We start from the raw sequence: 25974 nt of genomic DNA on the forward strand, positions 1-25974 counted from the left end.
CCACGTATGCTTCATGCAGTGTGAGGGAGTGTGTGTGAGACCTTATGACAGGGGGTCAGGAATGCTCTCTCAGGGAACACGGTGTTTGAGCTGAAACATCGAACCTAAGCAGACACCATGGCTTGCAATCTTTTTTCTTTTTTTGACAGCTAATCTTTAATGAGCCCTAAGTTTATACCTGTTATAATATGTGTAAAAACTGTAGATGTCCCAAGTTATCTCTCTCAACAGTGCTGTGAGATTAGGACTCCAGTTACATCTTTTGTTGTAGATAAGGAGATAGAAGCACAAAGAAGTGAGTTAATTGGGGAAGATCACTAGCTAGTGATGGAAAAAGAATGGGCAGGTAGGTACTGGGGCTTCAAAGCTTGCGGTCAATTAATCAAATTACTTAATGAGCAGCTCCTATATTCCAGGCACTGTAGAAGTAGATAGAAGCATATTTTGTTCTCCTCCTCCAGCAACATCTAGTGAGTTCTAAATAGATTCCATGCATGGTACAAACTTTTAGAATTGCCCATTTTAGGGGGTGATGGGACTGTCCTCTATCTTAATTGTGCTGGTGGTTGCAAGTCTGTATGAATTGCTCAAAACTGGCAAAACTGTGCACTAAAAGGGTGAATTTTACTGTATGTGAATTATACTTTAATTAAAAAAAGAAAACCCTGAACCTCATCCCTCCACCGCCATCCCCATCAGGGGGCCTTGAAGTGGTCCCTGCCCCTAACTTCCTCGGTCAGGATGAGGGAAGGGCCTTTGGGGGCGGGCTCAGGTGAAGGGATTCAGCCCGGGTGGGCCGGCCGGGAAGCAGGGGAAGGGAGAGAACGGGCGCAGCTGGGCGCAGGGGAGCGATGGGAAGGGCCCGGGGACCACGGGGCGAGCCCGGGGAGGGCGGGGGGATGCCGGGAGAGAGGGAGGGACCTGCGGGCGGGAGGGCGAGAGGCACAGGCCTGGGAGGAGGAGGAGGAGGAAGAGGAGGCGTGCGCGCCGGAGCCAGCCGGGGGCCGCGAGGCGGAGGCAGGCCACCGGACACCGGGGGTGCCCGCCCAGGCGTCCCGCCCTCGCGGCCGCGGTGCGGACGGACTGACGGACGGCGCTGCGTGCAGGAGGCGCCCGGCCATGTTCAGCCGGAGCTCCCGGAAAAGACTCTCCAGCCGCTCGGTGAGTGTCCCCGACCCGAGCGGGGCGGATCTCCGGGTACCCCGGGCCCGCCGCGAGCGCCCCTGCCCAGCCTCCCTCCGCCCGGCGGCCGCGCACCTGTGGCCCCAGGTAAGCCGGCCCCGAGGGCGGGGGTGCGGCCGGGGCGCGCGGGGACTCTCGAAGGCGCAGAAGGGGTTAAGGCCGGATCCCCAGTCCCGGCGAGAGCCAGACCGGGAACCGTGGCCCTAAGTGTCACTGTCCGGGGGCGTCGCAAGAAGCCCCCTCCTTCGCCCCTTCCCTTAAGGCAGATCGGAATCCTACCACCCAAGCTCGAGCGTCCAGCCTCTTGGAGCTCTAGCTGCGGACTTGACTTTGGTGCTGTCTTTTGGGGTGTCCCGTGCTGCCCCCTTTCCGGGGGCACCAACCTGGTCCTAGGCGAGCTCGCGATGGTTGCTTCTAGGGAACTCTGGGGAGCAGAAAGGTCTTGCTTTTGTTTCTTAGAAACCCGTGACCAAGGTGTTTGGGGGAGACAAAGCCCCAGCCAGGGCCATTTCTTGGTGGCTTAGTGCCCACGCCAGAGGCAGCCCGCCTGGGTCCGCACACCCTTCCTCAGGCGGGAGACCACCCTGGGGGCACTGGTAGCGCCCCGCCCCAAGTCCCCCACAACGGAGAGAAGCTCTTGAGTTAAATCAGAGCAGGCAGGCATTCCTGCCTGGGACACAAGTGGGGCTTCCGAGGGAGCCTCCGTGGTGGAAACATGCTTGTGTTGTCTTTTTGTTTTGAAGTTGACCGGGCTGGGGCGGATCGAGAGAGGCCAGCCATGTAACGCCTGTGGTGACCAGTGCCCCGGGTTCGCTTTGCACAAATGGAGGTAGGATGCCTTAAATTGAATTCCTAAAGACACACTAATGCTGAGGGGGAAATCTATACATATTTGTCAATGTATATGTATATATGCACACACGTGTATTTTTCGCCTTTGAAATTCACTTGTAAGTCACATGGAAAGAATGCAAAGGCTGTGTTCCTTTAAGAGTGGGACCACATCTGCTACAAATATTGAAGGTGGAAGTGGTGGCTAGACACTGAGGATGCAGGAGAGGGGGGCTCAGCTTGCATTTTCCTGATGTGAGCGTTTTGGGTCCCTTGCACCCACCCTCTGTGTATCTAAGTCACTATCCCAAACGATTCAACTTAGGCACAACAGTGTTTCCAAGTGCTCAGTACAGCATGTGTAGGATTCCTGGGACTAGCTGGTGTTTTCCAATTGTGTTTTTAATTCAGCCCCTGTAACTCTGGGTCCCAACCACAAATCCACCACTGCCCGCCTGCGCTGTGTCAACCCTCTTCGGTGGCCAGATGTTTCTTATTAATGTGCCGTGAATGTTGACTTCCAGGCAGCCCCAGCCTGGATTGGAATGATTATGTTTGGGAGACAAGGGATCTGGGTGCCCTCCCAGTACATCTGGCTGTTGGGGCTCTGGCTGGGAAAAGTTAGGGTGCAGGCTTGCAGGCTCTGTGTTTGCTGATGTAAGAAGAGATGGATCCTTGGCAACTTCATACAAAGGAAGAACAGTGATAGAAGAAAATTCTGCAACGTTGTAACCCATTCTCTCTTTGCTTAGTGCATCATCCTCCCCCCCTCCCCCAACTCATGCTGCTTTGAAGAGGGCTGTTTCTGGATCCTGGGGGGAAAACCTGCTTTGATTTGGTTTTGGTTTTGGTTTTGTTTTGTTTTGTGTTTTGTTTTGTTTTTCTCCCTCTGTGCTTGTTTCTCTACTTTGACCCAGTTGGTTATGTGTACTGGGCACCCAGTTATAGGGTAACTCCCAACTGGCTCCTTCAGAAATTAAATGCTTTTGTTCCTGCTTCTGATGGGTCTGGCAGCCTTTTTGCCTTTGTTTCAGGGCACTGAGCGCAGCCCTGATGGCTCCCGAGCATTTAATAACTTCTGTGTCAGAGGCAAGGCCGGGTGACCTTATAAATATGTAATGGGCAGACACAGGCATCCTTTAGTCCTGCTGCTGTTGCCCAAATAGGTGTGCGCTGGGCTGGCCCCCAGTGTGTCCCAAATGTGAAAGTGGATGGTAATATGGGAATAGGTGTAGAAGCCTTATCTTGTCAACCACAAACAGTGTGACAGCGCTACCGATCATTTCCTGTTTGATCCATCGTGTGCTCTAATGGAAGTGGGGAAGGCACAGATTCTGACTAGAGGCCTGTGGGGCAGTGGTACAGTGTCGGGGTGTAGCCAGGCTCCCCTCCTTCTAGTCTGTGTAACCTCTAACCTCCAGCTAGTCACTTACACTCCTGAGTTCTCAGTTTCCCTATCCTGTTAAATGGGCGTAATAATGGTACCCACCTCACAGCTTCCTTGTCGGGATTAAATGAGGTATTGAAAACACACTGTTTGCCCAGGACCAGCTGCCCAGTAAATACTAGCTACTTATGTCAATTATTTTTAGCTTCCTCTCAGCTGTTGCCCGGCAAGGAGGCATAACTAGCCTGTTTGAGGCTGCTGGGTGTCCCTGTCACTTTAGGCCATCATGACCACAGCTATAGCTTCTTGGAGAACCTTAAGCCATTTTGACCCAGCTGACGTTGAGAGGGGACAACAAGTGTTTTATTTCCAGACCATTGTGGAGCCTTTTTTTTTAGCAAAGAAAGCCTTTCATGAAGCTGAGATAGGTTTCCATGCTGGAGCAGTGTCCCCCATGAGCAGCAGCAAAGCCTCCATGAATGGGGTTTTTATGGTATCTCCACCCATGGCTGGAAGGACGGCAGCTCAGTGCTTCTGCCCCTCCTCTTCCCCCACGGGCATACTTTTGGGCGACCTTTTGGAGAAGAGGGACAATCGTTTCTGGGCTGTAGCATGGTATTCTTTTTGGCAGTTTGAAATCCACTGTGTGCTCACTTACCCAGCTTCTGCCGGGAAGAGGGGGTGCTGTGAGCCCCTGGGAGAGACACTTGTGCCCGGAGAGGAGGCAGGGCTGGCCTGACACAGGCTGAAGGGCTGCCTTTGGTCTGTCCTAAGGACAGTGAACTCCCCTTATGCCAAAGGACCAACACACCCTAAATATGACCACTCCGGGTCTCACCTAGTCTCTCTGCTTCCACATGGTCCCCCTCTAGGCCATTGTCCACACAGCAGGCATCTCCTAAAAGCAGAACAGACTTCTGTTCTTGCCTCCAGGATGAAGGCACTGACGTTCTAGGGAGGAAGCGTGCTGTAAACAAACTTGACTTCCCTTTCTGGTGTGCCGGAGAGAGCTGGGGCTTTGAAGTCCAGAGGGAGCGGGGCCGTGGTCTTGCTCCAGTTTTGCCAAGCTGCGTGACCTTGGGCAAAAGACTCAGGCTCCCCCTACGTTCATTTTCCTCTGCTGTTAGGCTGGGATCTCTCCAATGAACAAATATTTGAGGGCCTGCTTTGTGCCAGGAGCTCTGCAGGTGCCAGGGATACAGCAAAGAACAAAACAGACGAGATTCCTGCCCTCATTCAACAAATAATTACGTGTTGGATGAGGGGGTCCGAGAGGACTCTCGGAGGAGGTGACATTTGCTTGGAGGCTGAAATGAAGTCAGAGAGGAGGGTCCTGTTGATTCAAACCTGGGGCAGGAACTGGGAGGATCACCATCTCGTGGGAGCTTGTTAGAAATGCAGATTCTTATACTTACTGCACCTGACGCTGGGCCTTAACAAGATGCTCAGCTGATGCGTGTGCACAGTAAAGGCGGCGTTGCGCTGAGTTGCCGCGCCCAGCACTGCGCAAGCGCAATTGCTCTCCACACCCTGGGGCTTCCTCTGTGTGAGGATGTTTCAGGTTATGGAGAACTGTTACATTTTATGGGGATTTTCTTGAAGATCATACTTTCGCCCCATTTATATTGTCACCCTCACCTTGAGGTGACAAATGTGGGGATTTATAGGATTAAAAAAAAAAAGCCAAAAAACCTAAACCCACAAGAATTTCCATGTCTTGGGGAAGTGAGGGCTCATAATTGTCAGCCAGTGCGCGCTCCTGTCCACCTGATCTAGGGCAGCTGGGGAGCAGAGACGGGTGCCGCTCCCTACAGGTGATCTGGCCCCAACAAAGCAGCGCCTAGAGACAGCCTAGGGCAACCCTGCAGAGGCCGAGCTGCAGAGGGAATTCTTTTTTCTTTTTCTTTCTTTAAAAATCGAAGTATAGTCGGTTTACAGTGTGTGTTAATTTCTGGTGTACAGCATAGTGATTCAGTTATATATATATATATTCCTTTTATTATCGGCTATTACAAGTTATTGAATATAGTTCCCTGTGCTATACAGTAGGACCTTGTTGCTTATTATATGTATATAGTTTCTATCTGCTAATCCCAAAGTTCTAATTTATCCCTCCCCCACTACTATTTTATATATAATAGTATCTGCAAATCCTGAGCTCCCAATTGAGGATTCTCATTAAGAGGGAGATTAAGGCATCTTTGTGGACTGTAGCCAGAAGAAAATCATTAATAACTAGGCACTTAGTGCAGTCTGCTATGAGACAGCTTTCTCACCAGGGATGGGGGTGCTGTTAATTGGACTTGCTTGTTTGTATCCAGTTTAAGCAGGAAGGGCAAAATGGCCATTTTTTTTTTTGCAGTGAAGATCTGCCCTTTAAACGCTTAGGCACTGAGGGATAAAAGTAATAATGATACCAAAACAACATCAGCAGTGACAAGGCTGAGGGGCTTACTCTGTCCAGAGCTGTGTCTCCGTCTCCACGTTTTGCCTATGTCTCTGTTTCATCCTTACCAGACCCTGTGAGGAAGATGTGATGATTTTCCTGACGAGGAGACTGAGGCTCAGAGTAGTTCAGTAATTGGCCCAGGGTCTCCTGGCTACCAAGAAAGAAGCTAGAATTTGGCTCAAAAACCCAGGCTCATTTCCCTGTGACTCACTGCCTTTCGTTACTTTTCTGTTTTAAAGTAGAGGTCACAAACTGGAGACCCTCAAGTCACATCCACCCTACAGAAGGGTTTTATTTGGTCTGCATGGTATTAAATGAGGGGGCTTTTTCTAACATTAAAACCCAACTTTCCAGCTTCTCTTGAAAAATCCAAAGATGCAGAAGCATGGGGCTTACTTTCCCATGTGGCAGTTACAACAGCAAGCAGAGTGTCTCCCTTCAGATGAATATGACCCTGGCTCACCATAGTCACCGACATTCCAGTTGCATGTAGGGACCTCTTCAAATACTTAGGGGACATATTAGGTCCAGGAAGTGATTGGAGCTTACAGATCCTGAATGAGTATTCTCATCTTTCCAAAAATGATATTAAAAAATTGTAAGCTTTTGTCATATTAGCTATCATTTTCAAAGCATGGACAATGGCAGGAGAGTGTTTTACATCCTTTCTGTCTTTCACTTGGAGATGGGTGCATTTATTTACACCCATTTTAACAGGTAAGAAACTGAGTCTCAGAGGAAACTACAGCCCCCTAGTATTCCAGCTGTCTGACTTCAAAATTCTGTGTTCTGGACCAGGACTTCTTAAATTAGGCTGGTTTATGAATCACCAGGAGATGTTGTTCAAATGCAGATTCTGATTCAACAGGCTGGAGGGCAGGGGACTGAGATGCTGCATTTTTCACAAGCTCCCAGGTGGTGCTGATGCTGGAGGTCCAGGGACCACACTTTGAATAGGAGTCGACGAACGAGGTCCTGCTGGTCAAATCTGACTCTCTACCTGTATTGTATGACTCATAAGCCATACATGGTTTTTGGGTTTTTTTGTATATAAATATTTTTATTGAAGTATAGTCAGTTCATAATGTTGTGTCAATTTCTGGTATACAGCATGATACTTCACTCATACATGAACATACATATATTTGTTTTCATATTGTTTTTCTCCATAGGTTACTGCAAGATACTGAATACTTTTGTTCCCCTGTGTCATACAGTATAAACCTGTTGTTAATCTATTTTATATATATTAGTCATACATGATTTTAACATTTTTAATAATTGGAAAAAATTGAAAGAAGAATAATACTTCATGACACGTGAAAATTCTATAAAATTTAAATTTCAGTGTCCATGAATTATTACCTGAAAAAAGTCATGTCCATTTGTTTATATTATTATCTGTGGCTATTTCCTACCTACAACAATAGAGTTGAGTAGTTGTAACAGAAAATGTGTGGCTTACAAAGCCAAAAACATTTATCATTCGTCCTTTTACAGAAAATGTTTGCTGACCCCTGGTCTATACCACTATCAAGGGAATATGCAAATAGCTTCTCTTAGTTTTAGAAGAAAGGAATCTGAGACCCTTTTGGAATCAGGGCTAGAGGAAACATACCCTCCAATCTGGGTGAGAATGATGCTAAAATCAAAGGCAACCAAAGAACCAGGGAACAGACCAAAGCCATTTCTAAAGGGCATGTGGAGACGAGGCTTGCCACACCAGATCAATGAACCACCGGTGGGCTCTAAGCTCCTTGTAATCCCTTTAACGTTTCAGCTTTGCTGATAAATGTAGATTTGACTCTTACATTAAAAGGCGGGCTTTCAGAACAAGCCTCCTGGAGTTGCACTTTCATGAGCGGCTGACATGGAAAGCCCAGGGCAGTGGTAGCCTTGTGAAGTCGTTTTAATTATGCGGAGCGGTTAGTCTGAGGACAACAGCAGCTGCCTTTCCAGGCAGGATGCTTGGGCTCGGAGCAGCCGCTCCCGAAGCAGCGCTTACTGGGTCAGCCAAGACTGCGCCTTGAAAAGCATCTTTCCTTAGTTGCCCTGGCAATTGGGTTGATGGATGACTGGATGGGGTGGTAATTTGGGGAGATGCCGGCCTGGTTTCCTTTAGTGGGTTGTAATTTGGCTAAGAAATGGGTTCCCACTGATTATTTTGCTTGGGGAGGAAAAACACTCTGTCTCAGTCAACTGATGTGCCAAGGAAACGGAAAAAAGGAGATGGAGGGGGTGTGTGTGTGTGTGTGCGTGTTTGTACACGCATGCGTGAAAGACATGCTTGGAATCCTCACGGTAGGAAAAGAGACTTAGGTGAGCTACTTGGCTCACCTTATGTCACTGGCATTTGGTAATATGCCTGATAGAAGTTAAAACACCATCAGCTCATCCCTATATATCTGTATTGTCTCTTGATATTGAAATAAGACATGGCTATTATTAAAGATTTAAAATTCACACATGCAAACATGCACACATAGAAAACATATATAGGCAGGGAGAGGAAAACCCATAATCCTACCTTTGAGAGCCACGGTCAGCAAACCACAGCCAGAAGGACAGAATCATCCTGCTACATGTTTTGGTATAGCCCACTAGCTAAGAGAGTTTTCACATTTTTAAATGGTTGCTCACCACGCCCCCCCCCAAAAAAAATCAAAAGAAGAGTAACATTTTGTAGCATATAAAAATCACATGAAATTTAAATTTGAAATTCATAAATAACGTTTTAACAGAACACAGCCACTCCCATTCAGCTTAGTATCATCTGAGGCTGCCTTTGCAGTAGCAGAACTGAGTGGCTGAGACAGCCCTCGTGGTCTGCAAAACAAAGTATTTTCTAGCTAGCGCTGTACAGGAACAGTATACTCAACCCACCACTAGGGATGTATGTTGTTTATGGCTTGACATTTGTTTACTCAGATTCATTTGAATTATTATTTATTAACAAGCCTTTACAGAGAATATACATTCCACATACGGTCTTTTATAGCTTACTTTTTTTATACTTAGAAATACTTCTCGGACATCTTTCTGTGTCAGTATACAAAGGGCAAAAAGATCCAATTCATTTATTAGCTTTTAAAATCCAATGTATGGATTATCATTGAATTAAATGTTTTCTATTCCAGGCTACTTCGGTTTTATGTTGTCCCTTATTATACACCATATGACAGTAGCCTTCTCATGCTGCAGCATGCCTGTGTGGAGCTCTTATCAAATTACCCTCCAAAGAGATGTCACCAGCTTCCACCACCATTCTTTAAAAAACTCAAGTATATTTCAGTGTTTTCTTTGGGCTGAAACTTTGAAACATCTCGCCTTGGGGGGCAGCCTGGCAATTAATCTGTGTTTAATCATCCTGAGTGACAGTTTGTACCTGAAATGTAGTGAGAAAACAAACACAGAGTGTCCATGTCAGTCATCCTTTTTTTTTTTTCCAAATACATTTTATTTGTCTTTAATCCCACAAGTGATATCCACATTCGGCTGAAAGGTGGTCATTCACCCTTACGCTGCTTTTGTTGAAGGTTGCTGGGTTGAGGGGAGAATCGAATGAATTTGTAATTTTGTGGTCTCTGGGTTCAGAAAGCTGGGGGATTATCCTTTAACTCCGCGATTAATGAGTACCCTGGAGGGAATTCCCTGTGAACCAAGGGAGCATTCCCTACAGGGAGTGATTCCTCGATCATTGAGCATTGTGAGATCAAAAGGGTTCTACCCGCCTGGTGTATGGGAGAGTCATGGAGGCTGATCTCTGGGGAGAAATGTGTATTTCCAGGCAGTGTCAAAAAAAAGCCCAAAAAACTGCTATGAAGCTTGTAAGGGCTTCTGTGGGAGCATTCGAGCCGAGTGGTTAAAGGCACAGTGTTTGAAGATATTTTGCTGGAACTGTAGTCTTGGTTCTGCCTCGTACTGGCTGAGTATCCTTAGGAAAATGACTTAACCTTTCTGGGCCTTTCTTGGTTTTCTCACCTGAAAACCATAATATTACTTATTACTATGAAGTTATCGTAGGAGGTTATTGTGAGAGTCAAATGGGATAATGTGTGCAATGCGCCCCCCTGGGCGTGGTGTGTAGCATGGGCTCTATATACGGCTGTGTTTGGAAGAAGCTTAATGGAAACAGCATTGGCTAAGGACGAAGAAGGTCTGGTTCACGGCCCTGGACATTATAGGTTATATGACAGAGAATAAGTCACCTCTCCACTAGGAACCCCTGCGCTTCCTGTGTGCAATGTGGGTGATGTTCTTGTCTTAGGGACTTAGAAGGGAGAGAGGGAAGCCCCCACACAACCATGTGAGAATTTAGGGTCTAAAGGAATGAGACTTGCTGATGGAACAGCAGATTCCTGCGGCCCATCACACACTCCCCTGGGGACACAGACACCTCCAATGAAGCAGAATTTAGAAGAATTAGACCCTATACCCTCTCAATCTCTTTGCTGAAGTGAAGTGTGCATGTGATGTTTGTAACAGCAATTGGCAAACTATAACAGGAAGACAGCGTTTAAACTCTGCCCCTGGGGTCACTATATAAAAAGGGACTTTTTTCATGCCTCAAGCCCAAGCCTGTGAAAATTCATGTCCAAGTTGAAAACCACACATCAGCAAGGCAATACCTAATTCATTTTGCCCTAGCTGGCTTAGTAAGTCTTGAGTTTTTGTGGTGCCAAGTGCTTCCATTTATATGATCACCAGTCCTAAAGCAGAAGTTCCCTTTTCTAAGGCATGAGAAACAAGGATATTTATGCAATGTTTGAACCCCAGGTCATACCCCGGAAAGTCCTGAGATAAGATCTGGACTGTATGTATATTTTGTTGACATTGTACAGGATATAAAATTTTAATTAGTTGCCAAGATTTGATATTTTGTGTAAAAATTCACATGTGAGGTTTTCTCTGGAATGATGAAAATTGCTGACCGCTCAGGGCTCATATTCCTTGCTTCCTTTTAGATGGAACACACGTGTTCCACTTTTTCACAGTCCCCACCATTCTCTCATGCCTGCCTCACCCATTTACATTCCTGGCCACTGTAGACATCGGATATTGTGATTGCTGATTTAAAGCAGTGACTGAGTGAATATGCACTCCTGGAAGGGCAGATTGGAGTGAAGGTGCCTCTTGGCTGGAGTAACGGCACTAAGCAAATCCTTTAGGCAGTTGCGCCCTCCCTATCTGGAAGATGCTCGTGGGAAGGAGCTGACATGATTGAGGACCTGCTGTGTGCTTGGCTTCTTTCATACATCACCTCTCGTTGTCCTCAGAACAATATTCTGAGGCATGTATTTTATCTCCTACTTTGCCCAGGGAAGTTAGGTGACATGCCCTAGGGCGCATAGGTAATAAGTAGTGGAGTCAGGATTTTTTTAAATTTTTTTTTTTTTTGGGTGGGGGGAGAGAAGTAATTAGGTTTATTTGTTTATTTACTGTTTTTTTTTTTTTTAAAGGAGGTACTGGTGATTGAACCCAGGACCTCATGCTTGCTAAGCAGGTGCTCTACCACTTGAGCTATACCTTCCCCCTTGGAGTGAGGATTTGAAACCAGGTCTTTAGGCCTTGAGATCGCAAACTCTGTAACCAAGAGAGAGTGTTAAGCTCTGTCATTCTGACTCTCCTGGTCTAAATATAAAACGGTACCTTCGGGAAAACAGAGTCTTATATCCTCGCTGGCCTGAGGATGAGATCCGATTGTTGTCAGGATGTCTGAAGAACCCTGGGCGAGTTGGTTTATTTGAGGCTGAGGTCTTAAAAGTGTAACTCCTATAAAATTAGAGGGTGTGGTGTTGAGCTTATTGGGGTGTCTGGAAGGTGAGAAATTGAATTAAACATAATGCAATTTCCAGTAAAAGGCTACTTTGCGATTTTCTAATCGAATCTGCATACATTAAAGGGGGCTGCATTCAGCTTCTTTATAGCTTTGATGTTAAATTGTAGGGTCCGGGGAGCTTGTGAAAGAGAGGGTCTTCAGAAATGCCATTTGCATGTGTCCTAGAGGAAGCCTAGGAGTTCACAGCACATCCCTTCATCAGCCAACTTGAAGTCAGAACAAGCTAAAAATAAACAAGTTGGTCATTAGCTGGTCTTCGGACCTATGCTTTTGAACTTTGGGTCCCCAGTGCTTTACTGATCCTGACACCACGTTGCAGAGCAGACGCAAGCACATTTGCCTGTTGGAAGGCGTTTAATGAGAGCGTTACTTGATTTTATGTTTGGTAAACTACTTGGTGATGCAGAAAGGGCTTTCACAATTCTTAGAAACTGACTCATTATGTGTACGTGGATCACCCCAAGTGGGCCCTCCAAGTCTGAGTGCTGAGGAATTAGGCCTCCGGGGGACTTATTAAAAGAACGCAGGTGTTTTCTTTCTTCAACGACACTAGGAAATTACTCTGATAATGTAATTTCTCCAAAGTCTTTTGTTCCGCAATCAGACACCCAGGAGCACCCCTGTCATTTGCATCCTTGATGACTTGGCCTTTGGGGCTTCTCCAGCGACTTACTGAGTTATTTGGAAATCATGACCGGCTTCCCTCATTTTTATGAAGCAAAAAATTTGGAGGTAACAGATAACTGGTGAGAGTCTACCTCATTTTGAGTCTGGAGAATTTGAAGCCACAGGGAAGGACATGTGAATGTGTCTTCCCGATTTATGGGAGATGGAACAGTTTAACAGAGGTCCAACAACTAGAGATTTGGGGTAATTTTTTTTTTTAAATTTCAAAATCCTGGTGACAATAGCATTTTAAGGCAGATTTCTTTCTCATTCTACACTGATACTGATATAGTTGTTGGATGATAGGTGTGCAATATGGACAGTTTGGAAAATTCAACAGAGTCAAATGATTTCTTAAAAAATAGCGTTAACTCCATTACCCAAAGAAGAATACAGACCTCTTAGCATGAGAGTGTGATTTCCTTCTGGTCTGGTTTCTTTATGATAGAGTTTTTGAGAGCTGCCGAAACAGATGACTCCAAACTGGGTGGCTTCAAACAACAAACAACAAAAAAATATTATCTTGCAATTCTCAAGGCTGCAAGTCCAAAATCAAGGTGTCGGCAGGGTTGGTTGCCTCTGGAGGCTCTGAGGGAGAAGCCATCCCATGCCTGTCTTGGCTCCTGGGGGCCCTTGGCAGTGCCTTGGCCTTCCTGGCTTCCCCATGTGTCAGTCCCATCTCTGCCCCTGTCACTCCGTGGTGCTCTCCCTCTGTGTCCCCGTCCATTTCTCTTCTCTTCTAAGGGCTTGTCATTGGATTTGGGACTACCCTAATCCCGAGTGATCTCATCTCATGGTCCTTAACCCAATCACCTCTGCAAAGACCATTCTTTTGTTTGCTTGTTTATATATATTTTTATTGAAGTATAGTCAGTTTACAATGTGTCAGTTTCTAGTGTACAGCATAATGCTTCAGTCATACATGAACATACGTATATTCATTTTCATATTCTTTTTCACCGTAAGTTACTACAAGATACAGTGCTTTACAGTAGGACCTTGTTGTTTATCTATTTTATATATAGTAGTTAATATCTGCAAATCTCGAACTCCCAGTTTATCCCTTCCCACCCAAAAGACCCTTTTCTAAATACACTGGGAGATTCCAGGTGGATCTTTTAAGGGACCACCATTCACTCCATTGTAATCATTCCTGTAATGAAGCGTCTATTTACAGTTTCGTATTCTTAAGCAGTGTGACCAGTTTGGGCTTTCTGCATGTGTTACTTGTAAAACTACAGGGATATAGAAGGACTAGGCCTTGATTTGTGGGTGCTTTTGTGGGGAATATGCTTTACTTATCTTTCCTAGGCCAGTTTAATGTTTGCAGCAGGAGGGGATTGTGCAAGCTGCTCTGTGTGGATGAAACTCTGAGATGGAATTTGCTGCCTTGTTGATGAATTAAGCTGTCTGAATCAGTTGACCCCCGGGTCACCCTATGAAGTCCATCCATCTTCTGTGAGCTTTTGCTGGGCCTCGCCAAGGAGATGTGTAGGAAATGAACTGGTCGTGTGCGGACAGTTATTTGTGGGAAGAGTTTTTGGCCCTAGGGCCTTTTAATTAATGTCCAGGTTATATTATTGATTCGCTTTCAAAGGGGGAAAAAATGGGCTTCCTTGGAAAAGGAAATTCTTCATAATCCTAGAAGTAGGTCCCATTTCCACAGAACTCTGCCGGCGCTAACTCGTTCTGCCCCTCCCTGCTCACCCCCGCCGACTCCCCCGCCAATTTTCTATAAACACAATCAGAAAAGGTATAGCAGTAATTGTACTTTCTCGTTGCCTGATTTCTGTTCAGCCTAACATGAATGGATCTAGGCTTTTCAGAATAAATTATGTGAAATAAAATGAAAGCAAATGACAATTTTTTTTTTTTACCGTCATGTTAGCTGTCATGAACTGAACGTTTACAATGTGCCGGGGATGTTATATTCTAAGCACGTTTCCTGTTTTGTGTTATTTAATTCTTGAAACCCGTTATGAGATAAACACCATTATACACATGGGTTTCATGAGGAAGCAGAGAGGCTGCAAGTGTGGGTTACTTTCCCAAGGTCACGCAGCTTCTTAGCACTCAGACCAAGGTTAGGTCTTATAACCCTGACTGTAGTTGGGGTTCTTGAACACCGTATTATGTGCCTGGCTCCGGAGGGGTCGAATAGACAGACTCTGCACAGTGGTTTTCACACTTTAAAGCATCACCCCCCTCAGAGTTTCCCATTCGTTAGATTTCAGTTGGTGCTTAGAATTGACACCTAATAAAATTGGTGCTGCTGCGGATTCTGGCCCAGGGAACACAGTTTGAGAACCATCAGTCAACACCATAGCCCTGCCCTCCAGGACTTACAGTCACACCAGGGAGACCAGATAAACGTGATTCCAATGACTGTCCAGCCTAGCAGTTCATACACTTTCTTATTACAAAGTAGTGTAGATTACTATTCATGATTGGTATTGATGTTGAGGGCTGGCAGTTTAGATTGGAAAGAAGGTTCCCGCCCCCTCACTTAAGCTTTAATCTATTCTTGGCCTCATCCTCTTCCCTATTAGTTAGAAGCGCTGGAATTTAATAAAATGATTTTTAATCTCTTTCGTCAACTGGAAAGTAGAACCAAGCCACGGTCTGGTGTCTGTGAAGATGACTAAGGATGACTGAGATGTTCTAGCCCCAGTGGAGAGTGAAATACATGGTAAGGCCACAGAAGTGAAAGCAGGATGGTAGTGGAGCTGGAATACACCCCTGCGACAGACTAGAACATCTCCAAAAATCGACCCAAGTCTTGAGGGACAATGGTCTGCAATAAAGGTGACATGTAAAAACAGTGGGGGAGGGAGTCAGTAGGACACGCAGCATTCCACTTGGAGTAAAAAAAGTTCATTCAAAACATTTAGGTTTAAAGAATATGTAATTGATGATGGACAAATGTGTTTACAAATTTGGAAAGTTAAAAAACTGTCTAAATTCACATATTTTCCCTTCCTTTTTCTCTTATTCCCCGGCCACTTGCCACACTGGCCACCTTACGGGTCCCCAAACACAGCAGGCTTATTCCTGGGATGGGACCTCCCCCAGGATGGGCTGCTTTAGATACCCATCAGTTTTGCTCTCTTGCTTCCCTCCAGATCTCTCCTCCGATGCTGTTCCCTTAGAGCACTGTTCCCTGACCAGCCTAAAATAGGATTCCCCAGTCACTCCCTTTTCCCTTCCTCTCTCTTAAGTTTTTTAAAGAGCATTTATCACTACCTGACATTATATTTTTAATGGATGATCTGACTTTCATTCTCACACTAGAATTAGCTACTGTAGCCTCCACAAGAATTTTTGCTTCATGAGGATTTTGTCCCAGGTCTCTTTTCAATTTCCCAACACCCAGAAAAACACCTAGTGCAGAGCAAAAATCCTGATAGAACTTGTTGAAGGAGCAAATGAAAGAACGACTGATACAAAACCCAGACGTCATAGAAAGATGGGTTATTTTGACATGAATAATTTGAAAATTGTCAAAAAGAAAATTGAAAAAAATTATTCGAAACATATATGATAGACAGAGGTCTAAATTTTTAAGAAATGAAAACCTCTAAATTAGAGAAACGTGAGATGACTCATTAGAAAATTGGGCAAAGGATCTCATCAGGCTGATGTACGAGTGCGTATCGTTTCCCTAGTAATGATACCATTTCTGTTGTTTCCATTTATTTGTGAGTCCAGCATAAACAGCTGTTGGAAAATATATTTGTGTAGAATGGTGAAACCGTGTTCAATGAACTGAGGCATCTCTTTTCCTAGGAAGTATTAAAATAGTATGCAAACTCATGTTTTGGGCTAAGCTTTGTTGGCTTCTGTCAAGAAGATTAAAAGACCTTTTTTAAAATTCTTTCGGATTGGGAGTTGTCCATGGGTGTAAATGAGAACTGTCTCTGTGATAGTGCGATCCAAGAGACTGCAGGAAAACAACAAATACAGGATTATGATACTTACACCATCAAAAAGTCACTTCTCCACCTAGGGATGTGGCCATCTGGCCACTCATGGAAACATTTCTGTTTTCTTGTGATGATTTGGGAGTGGTACTTAGTGAGCTGGGGACAGGGATGTTGAATGTTCCGTGGTCCTGTGGGAGAGTGCCATCACAGTGAAGGTGGTCCTGCCAAAATGCCAGTGCCCTTATCACCCAGTGAGCAGCAGTGGAAAGTGTTGCCAGCAGCAGATGCCCTTGGGAAGTGCTCAGTGCACCTCTGATGTTTGGAAGCTTATTTAACTTCTCTGGACCTGTTTCCCTCATCTCTAGATGGAGGAAAATAGATTGCGGAACTGGGAAGGGCCCCACCATTATTGATACATGGTAACAGTATTACTAGGGCTCTTCTCAAATAGCCAGCCAAAGAGATCTGGGCAAGAAGAAATTTAGGAGAATAGAAATTTTTCACTCAGTCCCCTTGCTGGATAAACCATCCTCTGCAGGATGCTGACACTCTCCTGATCCCTCTGATTGTATTGTAGACTGGTTTATTTACCGAGTATGAATTTGTTTGTTCCTGACACTATGCCAGTTACACCTGCTACTGTAGTTAGGTAAGTTACCTACATAAACCCATGAAATACGAATGCGAGAAGAAAGAAGAGTTGTTATTTCTATCAAAATCAGTTACTTAATTCTTGGAAATGACCTAAAAATGAATACAAAAACAAACAAACTGAATTAGGTTTTAGGCAAAACAATTATAAGAGATTGGGAAAGAGGGAAAAATTGTAAAAAGGACCTAGATTTTTTGATATCTTTAAGTGCTGACACTACTCTTAAAAAAAAAAAAAAAAAAAAAACCAGAACAAAAACCCAAACTGGAAATTGAAGAAGATGCATTATAGGTGTTTTATGGGTGAAGTATAAGGTACTCTGATCTGTAAACCCATAAGCAAATTTTCCGTACCCACTATAAATGAATGTATGCTTATGTATTTCAAGGAAAAGAAAATAAGATATGTATGTATCATTATTTTGTGATTCCTCAGTGTGATAGGCACTGCTGGTTGTCTTCATATCCATTGTCTACTTCCTCCTTAGAAATATAACCTTCAAAACATTGTCCAGCATATAGCCCAGTAAGACAATATTTCCCAGCCCTCCTTGTTCATAGGGGTTGCCATTTGACTGAGCTCTAGCCAAAGGAATATGAGTAAAAATAGTAAATATAACTTCTGGGAAGTGCTTTTGAAGGGAAAGCTTTTATCTTTTTCCTGGCTTCTTGTCCACTGGAATGTGGATGTGATAGTTGGAGCTCAGGCAGCCAAACTGGACCATGAGGTGGAAGCCCTTTTTTAAAAAAAAGCAGATCAAGACAAGGAGTGCCTGGGTCCCTGGTGACCATAGAGACATCATCATATCCTTGGACTCTGTACCTCCAATCTGTATTTACATGAGAGAGAAGTTAGTTTCCATCTTGGTTAAGCCACTATTACTGTGGATTTTCAACCATCTACAGCCGAATTTCAACCCAACTGGACAATAGATGTTGATTCTGTTGCTTAAGAGGCTCTGTTTCACCAGCTATTGCCCACGGGTCAAGAATTAATTTGGTGACTTCAACACATTTACTTGAACTGTCATTTCTACCAGTAGAATATACATTGTGTTCTCAATGGTTGAAAATCCAAAACTATTAATTTTAGGAGTGCTATTCCAGAATATACCGTTGTGAGGCAGGGATGCTTTCATCTGAAACCTTGGCATTTTGTAAGTTACCAGAGTGAATTGCTTGTGGTTGTAATATGTATTAAAGAGAGAATATTTTTTTCCCGTATTGTTCCACTGCTCTGTGAATGTGCACCATCATCTAGCGAGGAATAACCTGGAACATTTCAGGAATGTCATGATGTAGCAGTGATTTCACCCTCTGAAAAAAATGCCTATCCCGTTGTGGAACGCATTTAGAGCTGCTTATTTTAGGATTAAAGGGTAGAGAGTGAAGGAATACGATTAATCCCTTTCTATTCCCTATCATTTTACCAGCAGACTAAGCAGAGGGATTGGGGTCACGTTACATGCATGGAGGAGGATGCCCCAGTGAGTGCTACTGTGTGCGAGTGTGGGCGAGCTGTGAAACCCTGCCGCCTGTGTGTGAGCAAAAAACCGCATGTGCCTTTTTAACCTCTTAATTAAATAATCACCATCCCAAAACCTTCCGTTCTGGAAAGTCTGCCCTGGTGGTTGTACATATCCCAGGATAGTTTGGTGTGAAAGTCTTCAAGCTGGAATTACCTTTCTGATTGTTATTCCTGACTAGGTTTCTCACATTATCTGAGAAGAGTGTTAAATTGGTAATAAAAAAAATGGCTGTGAAAAAAATTGGATGACATTTTGGGGGTCAAGTTTTTCATAAGAGGCGCACACTGGGAAATTGATTTATTAAGAGATAAGAGGGAATTTATTGATTCAAGAAAGTTTATCATGCGTGTACTGTGGCCTCACATGCCATGAAATACAGTAAAAATGATATCATAAATGTGTATATTTTAAACTGGTTGGATGTCCTTTGATGTATATGCATATATATATAGTTTTGCAGATATATTATACATAGGTCACTAAGAATATGTATGTGTGTATATATGTGCATAGGTTTTGTTAACACAAATGTGGCATGCCATAGAAACTTCCTCTTTGTCACTTGACAATAGGGCTCAGAAGACTTTTGCTATCAGTATATCTTCTGACAGAAAAAAGACCACATAATATCCCATTACATAGCTATGTCATAGTTTTTTTGTTTTTTAATCAGTTCTGTACTGATAACTGTTTAGGATGTTTAAAATTTCTGGTTAATAAGATGGTACTTCAACAGACATTCTTTTTTTTTAACTTTTTAAAAAATTTTATTTTACTGAGTTATAGTCAGTTTATAATGTGTCAATTTCCAGTGTAGAGCATAATTTTTCAATCATACATGAACATACGTATATTCATTGTCGCATTCTTTTTCACTGTGAGCTACCACAAGATCTTATATATATTTCCCTGTGCTATACAGTATAATTTTGTTTATCTATTCTGTATATACCTGTCACTATCTACAAATTTCGAGCTCCCAGTCTGTCCCTTCCCACCCCTCTCCCTCCTGGCAACCACAAGTTTGTATTCTATGTCTGTGAGTCTCAGCAGACGTTCTCATATGAAGAAGCTCGTCACTGCTTTTCTGCATGAAAATATCTACAGGATAAATTCCTAGAAGTAGAATCATTGAATCAAAGGATACGTGCAGATAGGTTGGTTGAATGTTGCTACATGGAAAAAAAAAAAGGTTTCCAAAGATACATAGCTCTATCAGTGTATATGAGGGTAAAAAATTAATTTTAAATGGCTAAGCATTTAATTTCAACAAACTTTGGAACGCCATTTAAAAAATTTATTTTTTATTGTTGTGAACTAGTCATGGCTGGAATGCCATGTTTATTCATTATTTTGATATGCCAACCTCAAGTTTTTGCAAAATCACTGAACGGGATTTAACCTACCTGTACTGAGTTAGGGACTTTTAAGTAATTTTATCCTGACAGTCTCTACGGGAATAAGACACACCATCCTTATTGCAGACCAGGACCAATATGCTGTCAACGTTCAGCTGCTGATCGTGCACAGGGTACTAAGTGAGGTGTGTCTGAATGGGAGTTCGTGTTTTGTCGTAAGTTTAGGGGGAGAGAGGCAGAGGGCTGGGTGTGAAGGATTTTGGTACTGGTCTCTTCTGCTCCTAATTTTTTTTTTCCATCTCATCTGGGTCTTGTGTACACATCTGTGAAAGTCAAGGGGTTAAGTATATCCAGGAAGAACACCCCTCTCCCTCATTGCTCCCATCCCATTCTCTAAAAATGTTTCTTTAAACTAAACCTTGAACCTAGTTACCCCAAGTTAACTGTGCCTGGAAGCATTTGCTTTTCTCCGTCTCCCCCATACCATGCTCTGCTCCGAACCACCATTATTTCTTGTCTCAACAGCTGCCCTGGCCTCCTAACAGATCTCCCCACTTCTGCCTCGTCACCCCTCTAATCCATTTTCCACCCAGCCCCTGCATACAAAGTCATCTTTATGAAATATTGAGCAGATACAGAAATATGAATAAAATATGTACAAGGCATAAACAACAGTGGCGTCAGGGGCCCTCGTGAGCCTACCACCTGGTTTTAGGAAAAAGAACCTTGTTAGTATCTTTTCAGATTCCATCCTCTTCCCACCCCACCCCACCCCTACGCACCCGCTAGAGGTAACCACTGTCCTGAATTACAAGTTCATCATATCTTTTCTTTGCTTAATAGTTTTGCCATGAGTTTGTCTCACTTGGAGACTTTGCTTCTGCACTTGATCTATGGGGATACACGTGCAGCAGCTTGTCTGCAGTGGGTACCCCGGTGTGACCTTGCCCGTCACCGGGTGCATACCTGGGATCTCACTAGGTGAGGATATGTTGCTTTCCAAGGAGTTGATGCTCCCCTCAGCAGGTGGCATTCTGCTGTTCCTCATCCCCGGCCCCCTTGGTTTTGTCCGATCTCCCCTTAGTCCTTTGTACTTGTGACTTCCTCTGCCTAGAATGTCCTTTCCTATCTATCCTGGGACTGGCGGCTTCTCCTCTTATCCTCCAGCTCCCACCTGAAATGTCTCCTCCGAACATTTCTCTGACCATAAGCCCCCCTTGCCCCAAGATGGAAGGGCAGGACTTCTGGCTGCTTGGTTCATTGCTGTATTCCCCAGGGCCCAGCACAGTAAATAGCACAGCTCTTTACTGATTGGTGTTCAGTAAATAGTTGATAAAATGAGTAAATGGCTGAGTGAGTTTGGTCCCTTCCAGTCTAAAGTCCCTTGGCCCCGGGGAAATGAAATAAGTCTATGGGAAAGCTCAAAGGAGTGAGCTCCATGTTTGCGTCTGATTTTAAGGCAGTTTATGGTGGAGATGGTTTCAGGAGACCTTCTCTGAAGGGGTGCAGATTCTAAGCTACTCTGGTGGAACGGAGCATTTCCAACACTGGACATGAAAAATGGTGTCCGTGTGAAATAAATGAATAAATAGAGCACAGGTAAGCGGGAGTTTTAGACCTGCTTATCTCCAAAATAAGGAAGTGAGTGGAGGTGCTCCTGGGCTGCAAGATGAACCTATATTCCAGCCAGTATTAAATGGGGGTCAGGGGAAAGAAAGTAAGTGATCCCAGATAGGAGGCTTGGGTCGTTTTATTCAAGAGCTCAGATTCTCAGTGTGGATATCCGAATTTGCCAGTGGGTGTTTTGGGTTTGTTTTTTTTTTTTTTTTTTTTTTTTTTTTTTTGCCGGCACGCTTGGGAATTGGATTCTTGCGGTTAGTGGCATCCCGTTGCTTCTGAGCTAAGCCTGCTCAAAGCTGGGCGGTGCAGCTGCAGTTCTGGGCCGACTGGGTGGGGCTGGCATGCCATTGTTGGAAATTAGGGCAGGGAGGTCCCCAGACTGATAGCCACGTGGAATCATTTACAGCCAGCCAAGCGCTTCTCACACACAATCTGATCAAATGGATATGGGAGGAAATTGATTGGTGCTCAGTATTCCTGCGAAATCCCAACAACAAGGATGCCACGCAGGGAGCTGGTAATAGGCTCAGGCTGGAATCTCAGTCTGCTTTTTGAGACCAGCTCTGCAAATCGGGATATGTCCCTTAGCTTCTCTGAGCCTCAGTTTCCTCATGTGTAAAATGGGACTATCCATACTTCTCTAAGCTTCCAGTGAGGAAAAAGTGATACAATGAAGATAAAACACTTGGCATAGTGTCTGGCACTTGGGAAGTTCTTGGATTTTCTTTTCTTTTGAAGAATTAGTATCTTAATTTATACGTGATGGAGCAAGAGATACCCAAAGGAGGTCGGCTTACTGGAATCTGTAGTTGAAACTGAGCCCAGAGCACAGATCTAGGAATTTTGGTCAATGTCCTTTGGACCCACTTCTCTCTCAGAGTAGCTCAGATATCTTAAGCCCCTGTTAATTAAACTCTTTTTGTGAAGGAGCTACTCTTATTTCTTAAAAGGTTTCACAAGTCTTTCATTTTTGCTTCAGCATTTTCTTCCTCCCTTGTGAGTTAGAATGGGAGGATTAAGACTGGACAATTGGCAGCAGCCCGTAGGTCCAGATGACTCTGAAGATTGTTAAAAATGAAGCAGGAAGTAAAGAGAGGGTGAGGATTGCTGTCACAGCATCGGGGGGAAGAGGCCTGGACGAGCCCTCTGTGGTCCTTGCTTGTGTGTTGACGTATGAGGACCTCTTGGAGCCTGTGGCCAAGAGGAAATGCCTTTTTTGTGAGAAGTCAGCTTCGTGTGAAAAGGACGGGCAGGCTGACCTGTGATAATTAGTGCCCCAGCCAAGGAGAAAAAAATCCCCAGCAAGCCTGCCTGTTGCCCACTGGTTGGCGGACCTCCCCGCCTCAACCCTGCCCTTCTTCTGGCACCCTGACAGCCTCCCAGCACAGCGCTTCTTAATCTGGCCTCCCGTAGATACAATTCAGAGCACCCCTGAGCCGGGATGGAAAAAAATTGCCATCTTTTGTTTCGACTAACCCCTGCTTGAACTTTAGCATTTCCCTCAATTATGGATCAAGGCAAAAGACCACAGTAATTGCATTAGCAATACCTGTGGCTTTATCGCCAATAAAAATCCCAGATGTTTTCGTGTCACGTAATATTCATGGAAGTCATCTTGAAATGTCATTTATGCTCATCATTGCTTAGAAATCACAACAATTATTAGATTTACTTCTAGGTCTTTGTATATCATATTTTAATGAATGTACGATTACCATATATACTAAGCTATATAAATTATAGCTTATATGTAACTTACGTTTTTAACTAGATAACATGTTATATAGTAAGTTATATAATCTCTTTATATACCATATATACTAACATACAAAGACATAAATTGCTGTATCAAATTTTAAAAATATTTTAATAACCATATTTTAATATAATTGGTTTCCTTTATAATCGGATACATTTCATTTTACTCATTTTATTATGGAAAGGCGTTCATGGGCTTCACCAGGTGCCCAAAAGAAGCATAAGGCACAGAAAAGGTTAAGAATGGTGACGCTTGTTCTGGAGGGAGGAGACAGGAGATGGAGGAGGAGAAGATGCTGCCTTGGGTGTTTTAGCTGTGAATATAGTAGAACTGATGGTTTGAAGGTGACTTTGGCTTTTCTTAACCAAGCCGTTGAGTTGTCTTTATTTTTCAGTCGAACTTTGCTTTTCACAAAGAGAAGCATTTTGCTGTACAGAGACATGTCCCCAACCCTGACTTCCTCCAGCTTAAGTGTTTTGTGAAGCATCTTTTTCTCTGATTCCCTGAGGTGAGTCGGAGCTTATGCGTGTGTATGTGTTTCTGCCATCCCTTGTGTTCACTGGCAGTCCCATTACACACGCACAAGCATGATTTTCAGTGTCCCTCCCTCTTCCTTTCACTGCATGATGAACACTTTCTCCCAGCCCTCCTCCTGATCAGCGTTTGAACAGGGAAGAAGGCAAAACCAGGACGTCGCCAGGCCCTACCGAGGACACTTTAGGAAACCCTTGTGTCCTGGCCCGTTTGCTTGGACGGGCCCCGGCCTGGAGCTCCTGCATTGTCTCCCAGGCTTAGAACAGAGCTTCCCAAGGCTGGTCGTTCGTGTGCCCCATCTGTGACTTTTGCCATATCTCAGGACCTACCCCGCTGCTGAGAGGAAATTTTGTGTAGGCGGTCTGCTTGCGAGGCCTGGGCTGGGTTCCTATCCAAGTTCTACCACTTGGCAGCTGTGTGTCTTTGGGCAAGTAACTTAACCTCTCTAGGCCTCCATGTCAGTTACCTTATCTATAAAGTGGGAATTGGAATAGTCCATACCTTACAGAGTTTCTAGAAAGATTAAGTAAATTGATCCACGTAAAGTCCTAAGAGCAGCGTGTGATGTGTAATAGGCCCTCAATAGGAGTTGGCTATGAAAATTAGTGATTGTTGCCTTAAGATTTTTCTTAAAATTGCCTTTTACAAATCAAAATGAATTTAATTTAGAAAATAAACTAGTAGATTACGGGGGGGAGGAGGGGGATAGAGACAAGCATAAAATAGGAAGGACCAGGGTTTCAGAGGGAAAGGACTGAGCTTCAAGGGCAGAGAGTGGACATTCCTGAGCCAGGTAGAGATGGGGGTCCAGGAGGGCAGAGGGGTGAGCCAGGTGCCTCACTGCAATGGAGGTGGTGGGAACAGGAGAGCGCTGGCAGGGCACTGGACAACTGTCTGTCCATGGGGATCCAGATCTGAGGCCAAGGAAGATCAAGTTGGGTCATGGATAAGAGAGGGAAGGAGAAGAAGCCGATGACCCAAGAAGAAGCTGGTGAGACTGGTTGGGGTTCCAAGATGAGGTTGGGGGGGAGAGAGGGGCTGTGACAGTGGGGGGGGGGGGCAAGATGGCGGCTGGGGCTGAGACTAGGGCTGGGGCAGTGGTTTAAGGCCCGAAATTTGGACTGGGGTATGGGGTACCCAAAGGTAAGACTCATCCAAGGGATATGCAAGCATGGAAATTCTTTTTAAAAACTTGTTATTGAGGCATTACAGGCCTAGATAAAAGTGTAGAAATCATGTGTATAATCTGAAAAATTTCCCTGAACTGAACTCTCAAGACTTAGATAAAGAAACATTTCCAGCCTTTCTACACTCCGTACGCCTACCACCGATATGTGTGCCATGCTTTGGCAGACACTCAGGAATAAATTGGGTAAGCGCCCCAGTGGAGCCTTTCTGTTTATGTTGGGGTCATGAGAATGGGTGCACATCCTAACAACAAGGTGGGCTTTATAGATGGTTCCTCAGCTGTGTTTGGCGATAGGTGAGGAGAATTGACCAGTTCTCTGCCCCACATTTTCCCATGAGGCTAAGAAGGAAATGTAAATAACCAAACAGAAAAAAGAGGGGTGGAAATCAGTGTTCGCTGGGTCCTGACTTTGTGGCAGCTGCTGTGTTAGATGCTTCATATACACCATCCCTTCGGCCCTCGTAACAACCTTACGAGGTAGGTCTCCATTTTACAGAGGGTAAAACTGAGTCTCAGAGTTCAGCTCTCAGTCCAGCCCATACTGCTGGTAAACGTGAGAACCAGGGTTCAAATCCAGGTCTGTCTGGTCTGAAAAAAACTAGAACAAGTTGCTTAACCTTATGGAAACTTAACTGCTTCGCCTGTACAAGAGGACAGTGATGCTTACCTCAAAAAATTGTTGCAGGATTTAGCCAAGAGGAATTCTAGGAGGTTTATGGAGTGCTGTGAGTATTGAATGAGATCGTACATTAATAAGCTTAGAAAAGTGCCTGGCACATATTAAATTAAACTCTTCCATAAATGCTAATTACCACACCTGACTAATAGAGGTATTTAATAAATGTTCACTTTTGTTATTGTTGTTGTTAAGCCTCTAGGCTTAGAACTATTTGTTCATTCTCATTATTGAGTGTGTGTCTTTAATGTTATCTGGTAATGGTTACTCCTTGGAACTAAACATCTAATTGCACAGGGAAAGCTTTATAACGATGATGTCTAATAAAAATAGAACCTCCTTTTAATCTATTGACTCTTCCGCTGCACAGTTAGCTCACTT

General features: G+C 44.3%; 1 protein-coding gene across 5 annotated transcripts in view; it reads left to right on the plus strand.

Annotated features, from left to right (window-relative positions):
• Window positions 1-979: 979 nt before the first annotated feature.
• Window positions 980-25974, plus strand: part of PRICKLE2 (prickle planar cell polarity protein 2) — a 310745-nt gene continuing 285750 nt past the window's right edge. For 4 of the 5 annotated variants that reach the window (XR_004312061.1, XR_004312059.1, XR_004312060.1 and 1 more), the window contains exons 1-2: window positions 980-1269; window positions 1926-2011. Coding sequence is in view for 2 of the 5 variants with exons in the window: in XM_032458132.1 (XP_032314023.1) it covers window positions 1120-1269; window positions 1926-2011 (236 nt within the window). In the remaining 3 variants the exon portion in view is untranslated. The remainder of the gene's footprint in view (window positions 1270-1925; window positions 2012-25974) is intronic. The other variant, XM_032458133.1, reaches the window with a different exon arrangement.

Source organism: Camelus ferus, chromosome 17 (assembly GCF_009834535.1).
Source record: "Camelus ferus isolate YT-003-E chromosome 17, BCGSAC_Cfer_1.0, whole genome shotgun sequence".
In the NCBI taxonomy this organism is placed as follows: domain Eukaryota; kingdom Metazoa; phylum Chordata; class Mammalia; order Artiodactyla; family Camelidae; genus Camelus; species Camelus ferus.